General features: G+C 44.2%; 1 protein-coding gene across 2 annotated transcripts in view; it reads left to right on the forward strand.

The window, feature by feature from the left end:
* The first annotated feature begins 237 nt into the window (after positions 1 to 237).
* LOC118084020 (hydroxylysine kinase) overlaps positions 238 to 13,186 on the forward strand; it is a 65,621-nt gene continuing 52,672 nt past the window's right edge. The window contains exon 1 of one of the 2 annotated variants that reach the window (XM_060279087.1): positions 238 to 321. Coding sequence is in view for 1 of the 2 variants with exons in the window: in XM_060279086.1 (XP_060135069.1) it covers positions 7,898 to 8,136 (239 nt within the window). In the remaining variant the exon portion in view is untranslated. Of the gene's footprint in view, positions 322 to 7,801; positions 8,137 to 13,186 lie in introns of those variants that run through there. The other variant, XM_060279086.1, reaches the window with a different exon arrangement.

Here is a 13,186-nt window from a genome sequence, read left to right on the forward strand (position 1 = left end):
CTGCCAAGGGATAGCTGGCAGCCTGTATTTAGCAGGGGGGGCCCGCAGTTACCATACATATTCTGTGGGCTGCCATTTGTCAGATTAAATCTATGAAGAGCCATGTCCTCTAGGTGGCACCTTTGTGTAACGGATACAGTCAAGAGAATGTTCAGTTTACAACTTTTTATTAGACATTTGGTGTTGCAGCATACTCTGTCCTGAGGCAACACCCAAAATACTCCCTAACTGGGGCATTAAAACAGCCTACTTGGATTTAGGGGATTATTCAGCCCACCAACACTTCCTCAGTCATCCAGCTCAGGAACATGGGGGCAACATGTAAGTATTCTCCTTGCTTTTTTATTCATTAAAAAAAAAACAAATTTGTATCAGTTTTTAAACAAATGCAAATACCGTACAATAACCATTAAACACTTGCAGTTTCTAAACCAGCCTTTTCTAGGGCAGGTGTGATGATGAAGAAACCTATTTGCTCTACAAGGAGTCAGAATGGCTCATTTTCTCATGCAGGGAGAGCAATTTGCTGGGTACTAGCCTCTTTTCCAGCTGCTTTGTAGACTGACATCTCTCACCTTGAGCTCTTGGGAAGAAAATTGGGAGTTAAATAAATAAGTAAATAAATAGTAGTGCTTGACTCTGTTTTCAGTTCTTGAGCCCTTTGCAGCTGCAGTATCTTGGAAGACTCCAGAGTGGTATCTAAACTATTAAAACAAAGGAAATACATATTTATAGGTCAGGGGGGAATCAAAGCAATTAAGCTTTTTAAAGAAATATTCAGGGTACTGTGTGAAATCTTTCAAATTCTCCAGAACTCTTCATCAGACTGGATGGTTTAACAACAACAACAACAACCAGCAAAAGGGGAGGATGGCTGGTGGTGAAGCTGCCTGTACATATTGTAAGGCTATGTACACACTAACCCGTTTGTAACACAAACATGCAGTTTTTCTCAATCTGGAATCATTCCTGTTTGTTCTCAGCAACCTGCTTTCAATCTTGATTCAGGGCTCATCCACACTTCTATTCTTCTCCCGTGCCTAGAGGAAGCACAAGTCCAAGTGGTTTTCTGCTCAACTCACACTCTCTAGGCATGGATCCGAGCGGTTTCCCCTTTGCCTTGCTTCTTTGCCAAGGAAAACATGCTGTTTCACTTTAAATGGGAAACCTGATTGCTGTTAGCTCTGAGTGAGCACTAAAGAGTGGTTTTCCAGGGGGGGGGAGCAGCGGGACAAAATGACGTGTGGGTGCCAGTCTTGGAATACACTGACTGCACTCCCAAGAGTGTGGGGCAGAGGCATGGGGCCAGGAGAGTGACCTAGGAGAAGGGGCCAGTGATGCAAGGCAGGAACCAGAGGAAGGGGCAGAGTCAGGGCAGTCTGAGACAGAGGAAGGCGCACCAGATCTGGCAAAAGAAGAAGAGATGGTTCAGCTGACAGATGGGTGAGTAGACTCCTCGCCTTTCCCCGCCCCACTTGTCTACTAAAACCAGGAGGGGCTTGAAGCTGGAAGAGCAGTGGTGCCTTCCGTACAGGAGCCAATGCAAAAGGAAAGGGAGAGGAGAAGGAGAAGGAGGAGAGAGAAAGAAAGAAGGAGAAAAAGGAAAGAACCTTGCCGTGCCACAGGCACCGCCACTGCTGCTGCTAAGGAGGAGACGTAGGAGAGCACCGGGAGGGCAAGGACACGTGGCTGGGCCCAGACCTGACCCGAGCCTACTCCATGGTGGCTAGTGCTCCAAGAGAGCAGGCCCAGAGGAAGGCCACGCAACAGAGGAGACCACAGAAAAGAAGATATTACTTCTTTGGGTTTTTTTTTAAAAAACTTTTTAAAAATAACTTTTTTGTCTGTCATATGTGTGTGTGTGTGTGTGTGTGTGTGTGTGTGTGTGTGTGTGTGTGTCCGGATTATGTGAAAGAAATCTGGTAACCTTAGCCCAGAGGCTAGAAGATATTAGAAGGTAGCTACCATATCTCATCTCAGTCTCCTCTTGCCCAGGCTAAACATACCCAACTTCCTCAGCCGTTCATCATAAGGATTGGTTTCCAGCCCCTTGATCTTCCTGATACTCCTCTGTACATGTTCCAGCTTCCTTCTCAAATTGTGGCTCCCAGAACTGGACACAGTAGTCCAGGTGGGGTCTGACCAAGGCAGATGTACTATTACTCCAGGTGGGGTAATACTCCCTTGATCTAGACTTTAGACATCTGCTGATGCAGCCTAGAATCACATTACCTTTTTTCTTTTTACTGCTGCCTCCCACTGTAGATCATTTCCCCATGTACTACTGGCAAGCCAGGTTTTCCCCATCTTATATTTGTGCAGCTGGTTCTTGCTGCCTAAGTGCAGAACCTGACATTCGTCCCTCCTGAAATTCATTTTCTTAGTTTGGGCCCAGTTCTCCAATCTGTTAAGGTTGTCTTGACTCCTGATTCTGTCTTCTGTGTAAAAGTTCCCATGGTGAGACTGTTTTGGCCTCTCTTGTGGCTGAGCCTATTGTAAAATAATAGAATCACAGAATTGTATAGTTGGCATGGACACTGAGGGTCATCTACTCTAATCCTCTGCAGTGCAATAATCTCAGTCCCCCATCCAATCTTTTTATCCCACACCTACCCTTTCTGCAAACTTCCAGTCATGTTTTTTAAAACCAACCTGTTGTTTCCCCCCTCTTGTTACTTCCCAACACCCTTCTTCCATCCTTTTTTCCCAGCGATTTCCCTGCCCCCCCCTCTCTCACTGGGTGGTCAGGAGAACCCCCTGGGTCTCCCTTGAGGAGTTCTTTTTTCAAGTCCTGAATTTGCCCCACATCTCTCACTTGCGGAGCATTTTGCCCTCCCTCTTCCTCCTCTTCTTTGCAGTCTCGAAATGCTTCAAAATTGTCTTTATTGTCGAATGTTTGAAATTCTTCCTCTGGATCCTCGGAACTAGGCTCTTCTCTTTCCTCGTCACTTTTTGTATCACCGCTTAAGTCATCCAATCTTTTACTAGTTTGTTTCAATTGTAAATTGTTCTTGTCCAACGTGTCTTTAATATTCAAAAGTACCGAGTAAATCTGTTGATAGTAAAAGTCTTGTGTTGATGTTGTGGCTGCCATTGTCCTTGCCTCTCAGACCCCGTGGGAAAGCAGAAGATAGGAAGACCGGATATGGCAGGAGTCAAATTCCACAATGAAAGCCATTTTAAGTCCAGTTCTGGTTAAATCCTTAATCCAAATACATAACGTAGTCCAATCATGATTTCAACAATAATTATAAATCCATTTGCTGATCACTCCAGGGACCGGGATCCAATCTCCTGGAGGGTTTTAAATGTCAAATTTCTGGCAAATTAATTACTTCCTCTCACTCCTCCTGTTGGAGATCAAATTACTGCGTCGTTGCAAAGCAATGCAGGAGACCGACTTCCGAATTTTGGAGTCTCCCACCGTGTCCAATTAATCATTAATGCCAATCGAAATTTTCACTCACGTGGAGTTCTTGTCCAAATCCAATGTTTTTTGGAAGGCATCCGCCGCTAGCTGGCTGAAGGCTCAGGGCTTCGCTGCTGGAGGTGGTGACAATGCCCAAAATGGCTCCCGCGACTGCCACCCCCGCTGACTCTCAGGGACTCTGCCGAGCTCCCTGGGCAGCGAAGGAGTCGCGTTGAGGAGCAGCGCTGGGCAGAAAGCCCCCGGGAAGCTCAACCCGGGATTTAACGGGGATCCGCGCGCCCCTGCGGATTTCCCCCCCTCCACAGTAGCCAGAAGCTTCGGAACTCGAGGCTTCTGCGCCTTCTCGCTCGCGCGGCGAACCGGAAGTCCCGAACGCTGTGCATTTTCAGGTTGCGGACCGCGCATGCGCAGAACCACAAAAATGACATCATGTGCAGAAGCACCAAATCGCATCACACACGTGCGCAGACGCAGTGCTGTGGGTTGCGAACGCACCTCCTGCATGGATCACATTCAACCTGAGATATGACTGTATGGAGGAAGCTGAGGTTACCTGGGCGCTCTTAACAGGTCCAGATGAATTGACCAGTTAGTTAAGCTTCCACTAGAGGAATATGTAGCAAAACCTCTTACTTGGGATAAAGCATCTCTAGCTGCATTTCTTATGGAAAGAACCAGGGCTTTCCATAAAAGATAAAGAATTCAAAGGCTTGCTTACAATTTTGTGACATTTTGTTGGGCAAATAAAGGCCTTGCTTTTTGATAATAAATTTATCGTTGGCATTTAATGTGCCACAGGAAGGGTAAATTTTGCTCCAATATACTGTTACATAAATTAGAGGGGGGGGCACATCTTTAAAGTTATTAAATGTTACAAATACTGTATTATGCCTGAATGTATCCTTTCAACTTGACAGCACAGGGAAGATACCTTGCTTTCAAAAAAATCATATAAAATCAACTCTTGTCAATTTCTTCCATTCCAATGCTATTTTGCCCTTGGAAAAAGGACTCTTCCCTGCCACCTCCCCAAGTGTGAAGACATGTAAGGTATACACACCTCCTACCCCGGGAAATGCCCAGAGGTGACAATTGCTGGGCTCATTGTTAGCCAAGGGAAGCCAAATCTCATCACCAGACTTGCCTCAGGATCCAAACATGCAAAGGAAGTTCTATTGTACTTTGGGTGGTGAGTACTTAAGACCTGTTTGCCTATGCTAATCTTATACCCCTAATCTACCCAGGTAGGTAGCCGTGTTGGCCTAATCTACCCCTAATCTTAGACTAAACGACTAAACAACAACAACAAATCTTATACTTGGGTGTTGCCCTGACACATTTGCCCATGGGTAGGGATGCGGGTGGCGACCCGTTGCTCGATCCCAGCTCCTGCCAACCTAGCAGTTTGAAAGCATGTCAAAATGCAAGTACAGTAGATAAATAGGTAAAATACCTACAGCAGGAAGGTAAACGGCGTTTCCGTGTGCTGCTCTGGTTTGCCAGAAGCGGCTTGGTCATGCTGGCCACATGACCTGAAAGCTTATACGCTGGCTCCCTCGGCCAATAGAGCGAGATGAGCACTGCAACCCCAGTCGGTCATGACTGGACCTATTGGTCAGGGGTCCCTTTAGGCAAACTAAGGCCTGGGGGCCAGATCAGGCCCCATCGCCTTCTCAATCCAGCCCACAGACGGTCCTGGAATCAGTGTGTTTTTACATGAGTAGAATGTGTCCTTTTATTTGTTCTCCCCCCCCCAAAAAAAATATAGTCCAGCCCCCCACAAGGTCTGAGTGACAGTTGCTGAAAAAGTTTGCTGACCCCTGCATTTGCGAATGTTAATCTTGTGTAACCCTCCCCTTTCTGAGGGGAGTTTTAGTGATGTAGCAATGATATATTGATGCTGCTGTGTGTACTGTGTTCTGCGATATGGTGGGAAAGCTCTGGATTCACTCGCTGTTGTTTGAACCTGTTGCACAACAATAAAGGATTTAAGTCTACTGACTGTTGTTTTGCTCCAAATTACTTGGCTGGAATTTCCTTCTTTTACTGACCGCATACCCCAGTGCCAGATTTACAGATAAGCTAAACAAGCTATAGCTTAGGGCTCCACTCTCTTGGGGCCCCCAGAAAAAATTAAAGAAAAAAAACCCTGGGTGTACATTTCCAAAATATAAGATAAAAAACAAAATAAAACCTACATACAGTGTTTTGTTTTGTGCAGGCTCCTATTTGTTATGTGCAGATGGCTTTAGATACCCATAAATTACCATATGGCATACAGTCATACCGCAGTTTAAGTACGCCTCGGTTTGAGTATTCTCAGTTTAAGTACTCCGCGGACCTGTCTGGAATGGATTAATTGTTATGTTATGTTTTTGTTTCGCAACCGACCTATTGAAGGGTTAACCCAGACTCCTGGTTAACTGACAGCAACATTCCATGGGAGGCGTGGCCTGCATGGGGTTTAAATGGAAAGGGGAACAGTTATGTCAGTTGGCGGTTGGGGGTTTTTTGTGTGGGAGCTTGGGTGGTTGTGGAGAAGGTAGAATTTAGAGTAGATGAAGTAGTGGATAGGTATTCTGTTATTTACCAAGAACGTTATCTGTGAAATTAAGTTTGTACCAATGTTACCAGAAAGCAACCATTAAGATTCAAGCCAATAAATAACCATCTTTAAAGTGTCACATTAGTAATCGTCTATTTTATTTTCCAGCTAAGGTACCCAGGAACCCAGGTGGTGGGGAACTCTTTTAAACTGTCAAAACTGCCTTTTAGAGGAGAAAGGTTAGTTTGTGGCTGAGAGTGCACCAAGAAAGGGGGGGGGCTAAAGGAGGAGACAGGTTCTGAGCGATAATAAAGTTACCTCAGGAAGGAGGCTAGCTTTACAGTAAGGGAGGTTCTAGTGAAGGGAAACCCTTATCTGAGTGCACATAGGAACAGTCTTATTTATAGCCCCAAGTCTATATAGGTACCTGGTCACGTTTAGGCTGGAAGATGACTCTCTTTTATTTTTGAAAACCCACAAGTGCTAGAGGGTTTAAAGAAAGGCTAGAGGGATAAGTGGGAGGTTTTATTTACCTCAGAAATCCCTGCTAGTGCTTTTAATAATTGAGAGGTCAGAGTTATAAGACGGAAAGTGAGAGGGACTTTCGTCGCACCTCGGTTTGAGTATTTTCAGTTTAAGTACTCCGCGGACCTGTCTGGAACAGATTAATCCACTTTCCATTACTTTCAATGGGAAAGTTTGCTTCAGGTTAAGTTCACTCTTCCGGAACCAATTGTGTTTGTAAACCAAGGTACCACTGTATATTCAACACATAAAACAGCAGCAATTTGTTGTTGACAAAGGACAGCTGGACATATAAAGGGCCCCATTACTTCCAGTAGTTTAGGGCCTCATCAAACCTAAACCCAGCCCTGTGTATTTTGTGAATCTTTGCACTTGTGTCCATTTACTCTATTCATTTTTCCTGATTTGAACTATAAAATGGTGATTTTCTTGAGTCAAAGTGAGAGTAAAAAGGTAAAGGGACCCCTGACCATTAGGTCCAGTCGTGACCGACTCTGGGGTTGCGCGCTCATCTCGCATTATTGGCCGAGGGAGCCGGCGTATAGCTTCCAGGTCATGTGGCCAGCATGACAAAGCCGCTTCTGGCAAACCAGAGCAGCACATGGAAACGCCGTTTACCTTCCCGCTGTAGCGGTTCCTATTTATCTACTTGCATTTTGACGTGCTTTCGAACTGCTAGGTTGGCAGGAGCTGGGACCAAGCAACGGGAGCTCACCCCATCACAGGGATTCGAACCGCCGACCTTCTGATCAGCAAGCCCTAGGCTCAGTGGTTTAACCACAGCGCCACCCCTAAACATTACAGTGGTACCTCGGGTTATGAACCTAATTCCTTCCGGAGGTCCTTTCTTAACCCAAAACCGTTCTTAACCCAAGGTGCCCTTTTGCTAATGGGGCCTCACGCTGCCGCCGTGCGATTTCCATTCTCATCCGGGGGCAAAGTTCGCAACCCGGAGCAACTACTGGAAAGCACTGTCTGGAAAGGATTCCTTTCTCTCTGTTTCAGATAGCCCTTGATTTACTTTGCAAAATGTTCCCTCTGCAGTTTTTGACAAGGGTGGGACATGAGTCCCTCCTTGTGAGAAGCAGATTACGCAGACTGCATAGCAGCAGACCTAAATACAGACTAGTGAAGAACAGGAATGTCTGGTCACTATATCAAATTTGCAGGGTGCTGTTGATCTCCCAGAGATCTGCCCTGCTTCAGGTGCAGCCTTGTTATCTAAACCAATAGAAATTATGCAACTCATGTTCCTCTTCTCATTGGTCTTTACATGAGGGGGGGGGGGGGGACAGAAAAGGAGAAAGGAGGAGGAGATATAAGAAAGTGACTTTTCTGCCAAGGATGAACGAAACAGAAGCAGCAGCTGTTGCTGCTTTTCAGCAACTTCCAGCGAGATGCCCTTTCCAAGCAGCTCTTCCAGGACCCAACGGCACAAACTGATATTGACAGGGACCATGGTTGTTGCAGTTGTATTAATGACTGCTGTGTTGCTTGCTGTGCTCCTACCTGGAAGGAAAGGATCCCCTAGCTCAGAAGTATTGCAGTGGGAAGGCAAAGGGACCACGAAACAGCTGCATGAAATCGTCTTGGGGAGATGTTACAACTACATTGCCATAGTGAATCCTGAGCTCAGGTGAGTGCTAAGAACACACTTTTGAAGAATAAAAGCATTAGTGCATACTGTAGACAGAGAAGGAACAGTACGGTAGGGAAACTGGACGGCAGCTATTCTAGAGGAAAATGTCTAGGGTGAGATTTGAAGCTGTTCTTACTCTGCATTCCCTCCCCTAAAAGTGTTAAAAAGCTGGTTTGAAAACTAGCTGAACAGTTCCTGCATCGGAATTGTTCAGGGCTTTGATATCTCTCTCATATGCATGATAATAAGGAACTTAGCTTTCTCCAGCATGCAGTGATGCGGGAAACAAAATTTTTAAAAAATCCTTCCAGTAGCACCTTAGAATTTTGGCCTGTTACACAGCTGCTAAAAGCGTATGAACAGCACAAGCAAAGATTCTTGTTTAGAAGTGGGTATTTTAAATGAAAGCAGGGAAGGGTTTCCTGTACTGTATGTATAAGTAAGTAGATTGGATGGGTCAGAAATATATATATATATTAGTAATACTTAGTGTTCACAGTTTTTGCAGTGCTTAATGTATCTATACAATGTAATCCATACAATGGCATTGCGAGGTAGGTTAATGTTATTGGAGGTGCAGGGGGGATGTCTAAAGAATACGGAATTGATCAAGACCATTTAGTGAGGTTACGACAAAAACAACATTTTAACTTGGGGGCTTCTTGTTCCTGGTTCAAGGCTCCCAGTACAGTTCTACCCATATTTCTTCAGAACTTAATCCAACTCCATTTAGTTGAGATAGCTGCCAGGTAAGTATGAACGGAATGATGGCCTGGTAGTACAATTCTATGTGTGGTTTACTCAGAAACAAAGGCTACTAAATTCAATAAAATCAGTATATTGGGTTTACGGCTGCAGTCTTTGACTTTCAAATAAGGGCCAGGGGGAAAGTGTTGAAATCATCAAGTACATGAGAAAAGATGTGGTTGATTGGGACTAAAATCACAATAATTTCATTATCTTACTAGCTTTGGTGCTCAGAGGCATGCTGTAAAAATTTGTCAACAGAAGAACTTATTGAACCTTATCAGTATCTTGTAATAGCATTTGTTGAACCTTATCAAAATGTTGCAATGAGGAAATAATACTGTCTTTGACTAGAGGGAGAGGTTGGTGAGAAGCAGACTTTGGCCATATGAGGAATGTTTGGCATCTGCTATCGAAAGACCTGTTGAGATCAGAAGGCTCACTTTTCATCTGCTCAGCCTTTATCTGGGTAAATGTTAGGAACCAGGCAGAGGGCCTTCTCGGTAGTGGCACCCACCTTGTGGAACGCCCTCCCATCAGATGTCAAGAAAATAAACAACTACCTGTCTTTTAGTAGACATCTGAAAGCAGCCCTGTTTAGGGGAGTTTTTTATGTTTGATCTTTTATTGTGTTTTTAATATTCTGTTGGGAGCCGCCCAGAGTGGCTGAGGAAACCCAGCCAGCAGATGGGTGGGGTAAAAACAATTTATTATTATTAGATATTTATTTATTGCAGCGGCTTCAAATTTGTTAAAATTCCTACAGATAATTTGTGCAGTGCATTTACATATGTACATAAAATATGGTTGCTGCATGTAGATTATGGATTAAACATACACATTTGCCTATACACATCAGAAAATTGCCCAAGACCATAGCTTCTCAGTGCATGTATCAAAGTAGACTTGTATATTGTTGTTGTTTGAAGCAATCCATGTTCAGGTAGCATTCATGTGCATTCAGCACATGGTCATCCACATAGAGGATGCACACTCTTTCTACATGGGAGTGGTTTGCAAAATGTGTCTCCCCTCCTCCTTTCCTGGGTGGCGTCATGTAGACCTCCTTCTTCCCAATTTAGAAAGAAAAAAAAGTGGTTCGCTTTTATTCGCTCAGAAACCAGAACTGCCTAGTCATCATACTTTGGAGCTGAATAGGTTGGCAAGCTGCTATCTCTTGTGGTATTTAGGCTTTAGCGGTAATTGGCTTCTGTGGTATTTTGACTTCTTGGACCTCTTTAGCTGATAGTCAGCTGTCTGGGTTATGTACTACTCTCTGCTTCTGATATGCTGTGATCTGATCTAGGTTCTCTGTGGAAATGTTACATGTAAGCTTTGAGTAGAGGGTTGCAGAATACGTGTCTGTCTGCTCTTTGAGTGGGTAGCCATTTCTCAGAAGAGCATTGCGATACCTCAAAGCATTTCCTCTGATCTCGTAAACTCCCCTCTCTTCTTTTACCACAGGAAGTGGGTCAGATTATATTAATACAAAAAATTCCTTCAGTAGCACCTTAAAGACCAACTAAGTTTTTATTTTGGTATGAGCTTTCGTGTGCATGCACACTTCTTCAGATCTTCTTCGGTATCTGAAGAAGTGTGCATGCACACGAAAGCTCATACCAAAATAAAAACTTAGTTGGTCTTTAAGGTGCTACTGAAGGAATTTTTTTTATTTTACTTCGATCCAGACCAACACGGCTACCTATATTAATACAGTTAATCTAGTCTCTCTAGAGATTATGTGTGAGGGTCACAAACAATCCCCTTGTCACTATCTTAAAGGACACAAATCTTGAGTTCCCTCATGATTTTATAGGCTGCTACGAAACCTCTAATTCCTATTTTTTGAGTAGTGGGGATAATGGCTCTAAAACATCTTACAAAATAACTCCCTTTTATCTTCCTTGGGAACATGAACTCCACTGAAGTGTGAGAAGGGCTGAGGAATTTATCCTGTAGGATTGAAAAGTAAAATCAAATGTATTTAAGGAAATTGGAGTTTGCAGGCAATTAAAGTAAAAGATAATGAAAAGAAAGAAAGAAATTGCAACCTATTATGCTGCTTTCTGGCATGTTAGTCTAACCAGGAGGGAGAAAAATGTAAAAAGAAAGATAGTTCCAGGGTCATTTTGCTTTCTGGCAGGGAGGAAGTTTGTCTGTGACTTCCTGGGCACTATAGTCCTTCAACCCCTCTAGCTCCACCTGAAGTTGTCTCTCTGGTGCACAGAGAATAATTCTATGTCTTCATCACTTCTGTGACTTTATGTAATAACATTTCAATAGGATTCTTTCTTCCTTCTTGTCAACTGAACCTTTTGTGATGTAGAGAGACCTCTATAGAATATTGTGCATGTCAAACACTTCAGCTGTACTATGGTAAGGTCAAGCAAGCTTACTTTATCTCAAGAGCTATCACATGGAAGATGGAGCAAGGTTGTATTTTCCTGCTCTGGAGACTAGGACCCGAACCAGGGGATTAAAGTTACAAGAAAGGAGATTCCGACGAAGCATCGGGGGAAACTTTCTGACAGTGAGAGCTGTTTGACAGTGGAATGGTCTCAGGAGGTTGTGCACTCTCCTTTGTTGGAGGTTTTTAAGCAGAGATTGGGTGCATCCGTCATGGATTCTTTAGCTGAGATTCTGTATTGTAGGGGGTTGGACTAGATGACCCTTGGGATCCCTTCTTACTCTACAATATGGTTCTAGGAAACAAGGCTCCCTGTTGTAGAGCCCTCCAGATGTTGTTGGATTCCAACTCCAGCAGCTCCCATCATCCATCATTACTGATTAGGCTGTCTGGGACAACAACATCTAAAGGGCTAAAGCGCTATCATCTTTTTTCTGGAGGAAGATAATGATGGCAAGTTGTCTGCCAGAAAAGATGGTTTTCTGTCTACTGCTTATCTTCTCATCAAGGAACCTGATAAGCTTCCACTTTGTATTGTGGATCTGTAGGATTCCCCTTGTGCTCTGGGCATTCTGTAGTCCAGTGTTGGGCAACCTTTTGAGCTTGGTGTGACAAAATTCGCCAAAAAACCGAGCATAACTCGGGTGGTGTGTCACTTCGAGAAAAAAACCATAATTTCGTGATATTTATAGTTTAAATAACAAAAATGTATACTTGTAATATATACAGTAACTGTATTTAATAAACCAAAATCTAATTATTTACCCAAACCAAACCAAAAAACCCTTATTTATCACAAAGTGCCCAGAGTTGTAGAGCTTTTTGAGGGGGGGGCTGCTGACCAAAGTTTTGGAGGTTTTTTGGGGGGTGCAAAAGTTGCTTTGCTTTTTTGGGGGGGATGCCCCAAAGCTGCTGCACTTTGGGGGTGGGTGGGGAGAGAACAGAAATGAATGACGAATAATACCTTCGCTGGAACAAACACGCAGCACCGACATAGTCTGCCAAAGTGCAAAAAAAAACCCAGCACAGAACAGGTTAAAAAACTAACATTATTACACCCATCGTCTGCCAAAGCGCCAGAAAAAACAGCACAGAAAGGGTTAAAAACCAATCTCTGGCTACCAGCAGCAACAACAACAAAGGATCAGGGGGGGGGAGAAACAATAGCGCAAATGTGCCAGTGGGGCGCGTGCCAGCAGTGAGGGCTCTGCGTGTCACGTCTGACACGCGTGTGTCATAGGTTCGCCATAATTGCTGTAGTCACACATCTACCTTTACAATATAGATTCCCCCCACTTTCAGTCCGGGTTACTTCCCAATACTTCTACAGTTTAGTAGAAGCCTTAAAAAGGTAAAGGGACCCCTGACCATTAGGTCCAGTCGTGACCGACTCTGGGGTTGCGCGCTCATCTCGCATTATTGGCCGAGGGAGCCGGCGTATAGCTTCCAGGTCATGTGGCCAGCATGACAAAGCCGCTTCTGGCAAACCAAAGCAGCACATGGAAACGCCGTTTACCTTCCCGCTGTAGCGGTTCCTATTTATCTACTTGCATTTTGACGTGCTTTCGAACTGCTAGGTTGGCAGGAGCTGGGACCAAGCAACGGGAGCTCACCCCGTCACAGGGATTCGAACCGCCGACCTTCTGATCAGCAAGCCCTAGGCTCAGTGGTTTAACCACAGCGCCACCTGGGTCCCTAGTAGAAGCCTTACTTCTCACTAAATTTAAAGGACTGCAGCTTCAGTTAGTCAGGTAACACAGGAAAATCCAATCTGATACCTTAGCCAGTCACATTCTGCAGCCTTACTCAAACTGAATAGATTCCTTCATACAGTAATACCAAAATATGTTTCAGATAAGTAAATAATAATAACAGAATGTGTGTGGGGGGGGT

Source organism: Zootoca vivipara, chromosome 9 (genome assembly GCF_963506605.1).
Source record: "Zootoca vivipara chromosome 9, rZooViv1.1, whole genome shotgun sequence".
In the NCBI taxonomy this organism is placed as follows: Eukaryota; Metazoa; Chordata; class Lepidosauria; order Squamata; family Lacertidae; genus Zootoca; species Zootoca vivipara.